At 34.3% G+C, this 10,938-nt stretch overlaps 1 protein-coding gene across 1 annotated transcript; it reads right to left on the bottom strand.

Moving 5' to 3' along the window:
- Positions 1–8,172: 8,172 nt before the first annotated feature.
- LOC100721169 (olfactory receptor 8K5-like) lies at positions 8,173–9,114 on the bottom strand. The gene has a single exon (XM_003474546.1). The coding sequence runs from the start codon at positions 9,112–9,114 to the stop codon at positions 8,173–8,175; it is 942 nt and encodes a 313-aa protein (XP_003474594.1).
- Between the last annotated feature and the right edge of the window lie 1,824 nt (positions 9,115–10,938).

Below are 10,938 nucleotides of genomic sequence, written 5' to 3'. Positions count from 1 at the left end.
GGCTAGGGTGGTGATGATTGCGTCTTCTTTTTCTTCTGGTCAGAAACACTGTGTGTTCTGCACACACTTCTAACTTCAGGAAACTCCTCATTGCTTGTCACAATACCTGCAGTAATCTCCAGCCCCAGTCCAGTAGTACACAAAGGTTTACTGTTCACACCCTTGCCAATGGCTATCTGTTGTCTTTTTTCATAGTAACTATCCAAATGTGTGAGATAATCTATCATTTCGATTTTTCTTGTAATTCTCTCATTTCATAGTGATGTTGAGAACTTTCTGTGTATGTGTTGAGCATTTATATGGATTTTTGGAGAAATTTTTATTTGGTTCCTTTGGCCATTTAAATAATCTATTTGTTTGATTATTCTCTTATTGTTTTTTGTGAGTACTTTATGTATATTGAATATTGATTCTTTATTAGGTAGGTGATTTGCATGTTTTCCTCATTCAGTAGCCTGGTTATTCATTTTGTTTAATTGTTTGATTTTGCTGACAAGAAAAACTTTTCATTAGTTGTAAGCCCATTTATTTATTTATATTTGCTTTTGAAGGTTTAGCTTCTAATGGGATAGCCAGAAAATTGTTGAGAATGCCAGTATCAGTGAAGTTTTCTATTTGTTTCATTCTAATGAAATGTTGAAATATGTGAAATTAGTCAGTGTGATTTCTCTAAACATGGTCTTAGTGATTCAATACTTTAGGATTCTTTTTACTATAACTGTGAAGAAAACTTGCAGAAATTTTGGTAGAATTTCACTAGATCGTTATATTATTTGAATTTTAGAGGAAATTTAACAAAATTCATTCTCCAAAAAATCATTATCTTCTCATACTTGTGTGTGTTTATGTGTTTTATTATTTTCATTAGATGTTTACAGATGTAAGTGCACAAATGTTTCACATCTTTAAGTTTAATTATAGTGTTGTTATTATATTTGGAAATATAGTACATGAATTCGTTTCTTGGTTTCTGTTTTGAATAGGTTTTTTAGGAATACAGAAATTGCAACTGATTTTTCTATTTGGCTTTTACCCTGAAACTTCCTTAAGTATACTAAACCTAACAGTTGTTTTATTTTGTGTGTCAAAATTGGGAATTTAGGCAAACCATGCAGGAACCACAAAGAGAAAATTCCGTGCCTACTAAGAATTGGTCATGTAGGACTGGGAGGAGCCAAACAAGAAGCCAACTATCCAGTCTTTCTAGTAAGCTGTGCAAGCCATGTGGGGTCCAGAAACAGAAAAATCAGTGCCTCCCATGAGCCTACTGATGCAGAGGTTAACAATCTACCTCAATCCTCTACCTCTGAAACCAGCTAGTTCAGAGGATAGGCTTGATTGGTAGCAACCGAGGTATAAAAAGCAACTAAATGCTTGTATTGTTTGGTTGATTTTGCAGGTCTGACACTGGCAGTCTGAGGATCTCTTGGGAAGATGACAGTATGCAATATAGCAAATATGAGGGATTTTCTTCTTTCTTGTCTTTGAAATCCAATATTGTTTTTACTGTTTTGTTTTGTTTTGATTAATTGTTTTGCTTTATTCAGTGCTCTGTTTTGATTGGTTTTATTCTGTTTTGTTTTGGTTTGATTTTGCTATATCTGATGGAATGGACAACTAATGTGAAGATAACAAGAGATACTATGGTAGCTATTATTTTCCTAGTGTTCTGCTTTGAAGATCTGTACCAATGTTGCTGCTTTGTTTTGATTGACTTTGTTCTGTTTTGTTGGATTTCATTACCATTAAAATTAAAAATAAAAAATAATTTAAAAAATAAAATAAAATAAGGAATTTCTCCATATAGTACTTGCAAGTGGAGAGAATTGTATTCCTTCTTTCTGAACTTGAATAACCTTCTTACCTAGAGTATTGAAAATTATTGTGTTGGCATTTCACTCATCATGTTTGCATATATTAAAGGGCAATGGCATTGACTGAATAAGTATTTATAGTATTACAACTTCTTAATGAATAGAAAATATTATCATTTGCTTCTTTTTTATTATTTAAAGAGAACAAAACAAAACAAAACAGTAAAAAGGTACAAGTAATACAGAATTTCAAAAAAATAAACAGTAAGAATTCACTAGTTAATAGATTACATATGGTCATATTAGAAATATTTGTTCAAGTTACAAAATTTAGCATACAAAGTGGATATTCAAACAGTGAACATTGCTTTTATCATGTTGTATCTTATTAGATTTTATTATATATGATAGTACAAACAAAATTTTTTATAGGCAAAGAGATAATATAGAAACCTTTGTTTGTTTTCTGTTAGTTGGTTCTAAATACCTTGTAATACTTCATCTTCTTGAATGATTTCACACTGTCTTGATATGTTTGATGCTATAGTATATGAAGTTATACTCAGATATTTTAAGAAACGAGTCACTATGGTAACTACTAAGTTGGGTTATCTTGTAGTGAAACACTATGTTGCTTAAATTGTTCTGTTCTGACCTGTATTGTTATGCTGTTATGTCCTCTTTTATCTCAATCTTCCCCTTTCTTAAATTTTACTTTATTTTATTATTATTATTTTTTAATTAAGGGAGAAATCTCTGACCTGTATTGTTATGCTGTTATGTCCTCTTTTATCTCAATCTTCCTCTTTCTTAAATTTTACTCTATTATTATTAGTTTTTAATTAAGGGAGAAATTTTTAAAAAAATTATCAGGGTACATTATAGTAACTTTTTGACTTCCTATCATTTGCTTCTTTATATCCAAATTGAAAATTAGAAAGTAATCTTAATTTAATTTTGCAACTTCTTTTCAATCATGTTTGGTGTATCTTTTTTAAAATCACCATGATCTAGTGATAGAGACTTTAGAGAGATAACAAAAACATGAGAACCATAATTTTTATTCATATATTTTTACGAAATACAATCATAGGGAACATTAACAAAGGTAAAATCAAGTCCCTAAGATTATTGATGAGGAGACCTACATTCAGAAAATATTTGTTTATCTAAGGCAACACCATATATGTTACTATTTGCTTTTAGTAGATACAAAATTCTCATATTTTCATTTTAAACCTATGTCCTTTGCAACTCAGATCTCAAGAAAACAGAAAATCAGTGAAGGTTGTTGCATAGTTTTTAGTGAGCTTAAAGAAGGGGGACTGGCAGAGGTGATGAAATAAACATCATATATTCTGGATTGTTCCTAGTGAATTAGGCCATTATCTTGACGGCGAATCTTAATTCAAATCAAAACCAAGTTCAACACACACAGTTTCTGTTTCCTCCAATGTCTTTTATTTAGTACAGTGGAAAACATGTTTAACATAGTACAGCTTTCATTCTGTGAGCTTTTCATTGATGAAGTTTTCTTGCTCATGGCTTATAACCGCTGTTACTCCCCTTACTCTTTCCATTTAAATATGTCCAATGACACATTGAAGCATAATGTCATCTGTCCTCTGTGGCTGGACAATTAGCCTGTTGATATCACAGTACATTTGGGATGCTGCCCTTCTATAGTTCCAGTGTTTTGGGCCTTATCTACGATTCTGCACTTTTGCTAAAGCTGTAATGTGATGACATCTCTATGAATTTATTTTTATTTTTATGTTCTCTGGTATCATACTCCTGACTACATTATAAATTTTGACCATTTACCTCATGGTTATTGTTTTTGCTCTTCTGAGAGTCTACTCAGCAGGAGGCAGAAATCCTTATCCACTCTGCCTCACATGTGGTGGTGATATTGAAGGCTTTGGCCTTTGTTTTTATTTTGTAGCTCAGCATTATCAGAGCTGCTATTGTCTTCTCTTTGAATCAGTGTTACAAATTAAAGAGACTGTCACAGACTGGTACCAATCTAAGAAGAAGTGAATTTCTTTTGCAGGTTTCTCTTTTGGGAGACAGAAACATCAACTGCTAAATTGTTCTTTTTAGATTTGCTTCCAAAAACATTTACTAATAGCTGTCTTTATGAAATTCTTCATTCCAATTTTCCTGTTTCAATGTGGCTACCTTTCCTAGGACTAAAATTATTAAGTAGAAATGCACTTTTTAAAAAAAAAATTCTGCACTAGCATGTTGTTAACTGTTTAATGTCTATGTCTGTTTCCTAAGTTCCCCAACTTATAAATCTATTTAAATTGTTACCAGTAAACATCTATTTTGTGATTTCTTTGTTTCAATAACATCGTTAATCCAAAATGGACTAATTTGCTAATTACTGAATCAATTCCTTTATTCATAAAGTAGATCTTTCCTTTTTTGTTTTGTTTCTTTTTTTCTTCTTCTTCTTCTTTCAAGCAAAGTCAGGCTGGTAGTGAACTCACTATGTAACCTAGACTGCCCACAAACTCATGACAGTCCTCATGCCTGAGTCTCCCAATTGCTTCTATTACAGGCAGGCACCACCATGCCCTGCATTAAAGTATGTTTTTCTTGAATTCCTTTTGTGTGTTGATGTATTCTAAGGATGCATTGCTCTTCACATATTTTATTTTAAAGTTAATTGACAATTATAAATTGTCATTATATTCATAACAAATGATTATTAGAGGTACCTGTACATTGTAACATGAATACTTCAATCTAATCAACCAACACATTCATCACTATCTGTAATTAAATTGTATATACATGTTTGTCTGAGGCAGGATAAAGACACTTCATATCTGTCCTCTCATCATATTTCAGTGGAACAGTGAAGAACTGTGAACTACCGTCGCTGTACTGTCCAATCGATTCACTGCAACTTGTGTGCCTTATAATCAACCCTCCTGACTTCTCTCCTCTTCCCACAGACAAACCTAGAATGAGATTTTATTGTTTGGTATCTCTGGGTGTCATCAGTGAAGCCAAAAAGACAATATAAGATAACTGTTAAGAATATGTAATCTAGACATAGATCAGCTGTTTGTGAAATTTGTTTCTGAAATCTAAAATTTTGGTAAACTTCACTGACTCAACTTTTCTAATCTTCTGGTTTATTATCTGTATTATAATAGAACTGAAGAACCGGAAATTTAAAGGTTAAAAACAAGATGCTGTTTCTCAGCTAGAAACAGCACTGGGCCTCGTGACTCAGTCCTAACTCAGCCCTGCAGGAAGATCAAAGAAAATATCTGCATCTGTGATATGCTCGGGCTGTGCTGTGCCAGGAAACTCAGAGATAGAGCCTGCCAATTATGCTAATCAGTTATAGAAACATGTCAAACTCGAGCCGTACAGAAACCAGGTGTCCTAAAGATAAGTTGTGCAGAACAAAGACAGTTAATTAACTCTGACCCGCTGGTCACCCCTTATGAGCTGACCAACCACAAATAGGTAAACTGCTGACTGTCCCGCTCTAACTGCTGTGATTGGCTTCTGTAACAACACTTGCTTGCTTTGCGGTTTTAGGCTTTAAAAGACACTGCCCTGCTCAAGTGCGGGGTTCTCCGTTTCCACCTGTTTGGAGGACCCCGTGTGCACGGAATAATACAAACCCCTTTGTTCTTACATGAGAGCGGAGCCCTTGGAGTCTCCTTTGTGACACCGGTCTTACAGAACTTCTACAACTTCCTTCAAAAGCTATTTTAATTGCTTAACTAAGACAAAATAAATACTTCCAATATATTACTCATATTCAACAAATGTGAGATATTAGTATTTTCTGACACTAATGATGTCTATCTAAGAATTCCTTTTAGACACTTCAATGATTTGGTAATATTTATTCTCAAATGTCAGTGTATTATAGACATAGTAAAATCTTTTCACTTAACTTTATTCTCTATTCTTTCAATATTATGACATACAAAATTATTATAAGAAATTATAAAATTATTATAAGGAATACACATAAATACATATTAATGTATAATTTCCATGTTATAGAACATGCTTTAGTTTTTGTTCCTGATATCATAGATTAAAAAATTCCCCATTGTGGGGCTGGGGATTTAGCTCAGCGGCATAAGTACCTGCTTGCAAGCAGGTGGTCGTGAGTTCGATCCCCGGTACCGATAAAAATGAAAAAGACAAAAAAAAAAAAATATATATATATATATATATTGGGGCTGGGGATTTAGCTCAGCGGCATAAGCACCTGCCTTGCAAGCAGGCAGTCGTGAGTTCGATCCCCGGTACCGATAAAAAATGAAAAAGACAAAAGAAAAAATTCCCCATTGAATAGCAACAGTGAAAAATATCAGTGCCAGAGGAATGAAAGGACTCAGGCTACACATACACAAACATCCATGGCCCATGGAACACTATCAGAGCTGTAAGATTGGGGCAGATTGCCAGGTGGCAAAAGCCTTGCATTTGCCTTCAGAGATTTCACTCTGAGAATGGCTGTAAAGATGAACAGATAGGACACAAGAACAACTGGAAGACAGAAAATCACATTAAAAACAGACAATGGTCAGAATTATCACCTCAGATGTGTGATTGTTGAGGCCCAGCAAACGCAATAACGGAGTCTGAGAGAGTACAAATCACTAATGATGTAGTTAGTACAGAAAGATAATGTGAAAAGTCTATAAGGAGAGGCACAGTGTTGTAGAGCAAAACGATTGCTAGGAGAATCTAACTGTTTTTATGACTGTATAAGACATAAAATTATTACACAAAAATATAAAATTATTACAGGGTTGAAATGTTACGGACAAAATCAAAGACAAAGTTCACTAATGATGAACACAAGCCAGAGATATATTTTCTTGAGATTCATAAGGAAAACTACTTATATTTTGGGCCCCACAATACTACAGTAACCAGGATCAGGAATCGGAGATTGAGGTCTGAGGAAGTAAATGAGTTAGTGATGTTTATTTCCCAGGGTCTGCTTTGGGAGGATGTTTATGTCTGGGTCATCCACCCTGACTTAGGTAGACAGCGAGTAGTACTCTGAAAAGACACTTGCAGCTTATTCTGCAATTCCTGTTAGCATTAATCCAGTCACTATGATGACAATGATACTACACCCAGTCCCATCAAAATCTGTGTGAATGTAGATATTAGAACAGGCAATAGATTTCATTTGCTTACATCTGGGAGATTTTAAAAATGCAAATATAATATAAAGAAGATTTGGCTAAAGTGTCTAATGACAAAAATGATTATAAATAAGGTCAAATGAAGAGACATAAAAATAACATTGACTCTTAAGTAGGGTCTTTTTATTATGAAACATTATTCTTGAATGTCTTCAGAAATTCAATCTCAGTTGTAACAGGTAAGTGTATCACTACTGACATTTAATATTTAGAGATGTTATGTTCTTAAATGCCCTACCATTCCACATATGTAGACACAAATATCTAGTCACAATCATCAATAGTGCTAAGTTTGAGAAACCTTGAAAGATATATATATATATATATATATATGAGCAGATTATATATAAACAGCTTTTGTAGTAACATGGTATATATAAACTAAAATACAACAATTATAACAATATTAAAATTTTGTAAGTTAAATGTGCAAATTGAAATATAATTCTTTAATGCTTTCAGATATGTAACATGCAAGTACACCATGACATTTTATTATAACTTTCTAATAACCTTGTAGATTTATCATATAGAAATTCAGAAATACATGTTTGGTCAAAAAGTCAAGAGGATTATGTAGAATGATCATGTAGAACCAACAAAGAATTATCATATCCTACGTAGAAAACCAACAGAAATATGCAAGATAACATTCTCAATACGTATAATCAAATATAATTCAATTGATCTCATCTACTAAAGAGAATTTATTCCATAACTATAAAAAGTACAATAAATATTCCTTCAAAAGAACCATACTATCAGTAAGAAACTCAGTGTGCTTTTTCTCTTGTTTTAGATTTAGAAAACACAATGAAAACAGATTAGGGACATATCTGTCTGCCCAAAATTGATACAAACAGACATATAGTTTACTGATGAAGAATTTAAAAGATATTCAATTTATCTAAAATCTGAACCAGGAATGAAGCTGTAGGGGATAAAATGCCTCATAACCAATGAGTATTAGTAAGTACATCCTATTTAATTGATATTTAAAACATGAAGTTTAGCTTAGCTAAATGCAATGAAAACTTATCTGTCTCTATGGTCTCTTCTGGAGCAAAAATATATGCAATAATTATTATGAGAAATATTATTAGGTGACATTTTCTTTTATCCTGAAATTTTACTATAATATATAATACTGAATACTAAACACAAAGCTTGCATTGATGCTTAAAAATCTTGTGGAGGGCATTTTTCACATCTCTGTTTCTCAAACTGTAGATGAAGGGGTTTAGCATGGGGATCACTAAAGTGTAAAACACAGAGGCCAATTTATCAGTTTCAAAGGTGTGAGTGGATTTGGGCTGCACATACATGAAGAGAAGAGTCCCATAGAAAACCACCACCACAGTCAGGTGGGACCCACATGTGGAGAAGATTTTCTTCCTCCCCTCTGCAGAATTCATCCGACATATGGTCAACAGAATCAGCACATAGGACAAAAGAATCACCAGGAGAGAGGAAATCAAATTAAATGCTGAAAACAGTATGGTCAATAATTCTGTTTCTTGTGCGTGTGAGCAGATCATAGGTGACAAGGGGGCAACATCACAGTAGAAATGACTGATGATGTTAGAGCCACAGAATGTCAATGTAAAATATTTAATAGGGAACAGCAGAGCCTGAAAGGTGGAATAAATGTACAGAATGCCCACCAGCACATGGCAACGTCTCTGGGACATGATGGCATTGTAGAGCAGAGGGTGGCAGATGGCCACGTAGCGGTCATAGGCCATGGCTGACAAGATGGAAAGTTCACTGACAATGAACATAATGAAGAAGGCCATCTGGGTGGCACATGCATAATAGGAAATGGTATTTTGAATCACAATAAAGTTAACCAACATCTTCGGACAAATGGTAGTGGAATTCCCAAGATCAATGAAAGCCAGATGTCTGATAAAAAAATACATAGGTGTGTGCAGACGGGAATCCAGCTTGGTCAGAATGATCATGCCCAGGTTACTCACCACTGTGACTGCGTAAATGAAGAGAAAAATCCCAAAAAGTGGGTGTTGAAGTTCAGGCAGCCTTGTGACTCCCATTAGAATGAAGTCAGGAGGGGCTGTTAGGTTTGGGAGGCCCATTTGGATGAAAGGAGAGTTTGTTAACTTTCTCAATGCACCATCTGGAAAGAATGCAAGATTCATAGAGAAAATTAACATTTAAATTCATGACAGGGTAGAGCCAAAATCAGTTCTACATCTGATTTGGAAATAAGGATAAATGATAGCATCTTCCTATTTCCTAAAGTCAAGAATTCATACATAACACCTAAAGTTGTTTGATGTTTTATACCAGGAATCAGATTCAGTAGCTTGTGTTTGCCAGGCAGGTGCTGTACCTCTGAGTCATGCCCCTGGTATAACACCTACATTTATAGGCTCTAAATCAAACTCTAAATAGAGTGGGTGAAGTTTGGAACATACAGAAGTAATGAAACTGCAGTATAACGACTGCAGTTTTTCCTTCGTAATTTTTATGAGTTTAAGTGATTCAATAAGCAAAACAGAACTGCTTTGACTAAAGATAAAGTTGATTTATCTTAGCCCAAGTGCATGTCCTACCTATGACATTTGGTTTACCTTCAGTGAAAACTCATGACTCTGAGTAAGATTTTCATTGGAGCAACTAAATATCAGTCTTCAGTGAAACAAAATATAAGATGAAATTACAGCAGAAGGCAAAGTCATCTTGAGCCCGGGCAGCTGTCAGGTCCAGTCTCTGGGGCCACACTGCAAATCCAGAACTAGTTTAGCGTCACAGTAATGCAGGGAGACAATGTGGCCAGTGCAGTAGTTTCCAGGAGCTCCCCCCGGGGTCCACCCTGCCTTTCTATGTCCTCTCTTTCTAAGGGGACATTCCGGGAAGAGGGCCCCTGGAAACCACTCAGCTACTTCTGTGTCCTCTTTCGAGATGAAGTTGTCTGTTCTTTTTCTATTGACTACCACTCTGGTTTCAGATCTCTTTCTCCTCATATAGAAACCACAGTCTCTTTTTTAACAGTTAATCTTGAATTGGAAGTGTTGCAAGGGCTGCTGCCTCTGCATTCAATGTTAGAAGTGCGATGTCCAGGATGAAGAAAAAAATTCAAATTTCCAGTGCCCACCAGGCCACCTTGGAGTCTTCAAAGCCTTCCTCAGAATGGCTCTCTAGTTCACTGACTCTATCTCCATTTGCACTGTCAGGGATTGTCTAGCTCTGAATGCTTTTGCTCTGCATATTATTATGTGGAAAAAGTTAATACTTCAGTTTTGTGAGCCAGAAAAATTGTTAGGAGTAATTTCAACTGAAGCAATTTCTCCAAAATTCTATGAGCCTTAGGGTTTTTCTTTGCATTTGTCATTTTGTCAGTTTGTAGTAACTGTTTATCAAAGCGTAACCTCACTGTAATCAGCGCATTAGGAAAAAATACCAAGAAAAATATTTGCAAAAATGTACATGTTATTTTTATGAAAAATTCATTGAATTTATAAAATATTACATGGTAAATGTTTATTTTAAAAGATGACCTCATAAAAGCACATTAACTTACACTTGTTATTAGATATTCATGCGATATATCCTACAATGGATTTACTTTATTTGACAATTAAATATAATTGGGCATCCTATAATTCATGTGGAAATCCTAATCTGAATAAATCCTAATAAGTAATACTTGTAACAGTATTTCAGGTATTTCTAACTTATTTTTTTGTTTGGAATTTCCAAAAGTCAGCACTAACTTTCACAGCTCATTTTGGAGGTTTATCTTTAAATAATAGCACTTAAAGTTCCCAAACCACTGTGCGACAGAAACCTAATTTAAAAAGGAGGTTAAGTGTTTTTTGTTCTGTATTTGAAGATAGTTAAGTCTGACAGTTTCCAAAGAAGCTGTGTTGAGAAACCCAAAGTAATGAGAGACAATC

Source organism: Cavia porcellus, unplaced genomic scaffold, assembly GCF_034190915.1.
Source record: "Cavia porcellus strain 051 isolate PalLab524CR breed Dunkin Hartley unplaced genomic scaffold, mCavPor4.1 scaffold_26, whole genome shotgun sequence".
Taxonomy (NCBI): domain Eukaryota; kingdom Metazoa; phylum Chordata; class Mammalia; order Rodentia; family Caviidae; genus Cavia; species Cavia porcellus.
This window is presented reverse-complemented; position numbering and strand designations above follow the sequence as displayed.

Bases quoted from the DNA above. Each gene is read 5' to 3' on its own strand.
- LOC100721169 (XM_003474546.1), bottom strand. From the start codon at position 9,114: ATGGGCCTCCCAAACCTAACAGCCCCTCCTGACTTCATTCTAATGGGA.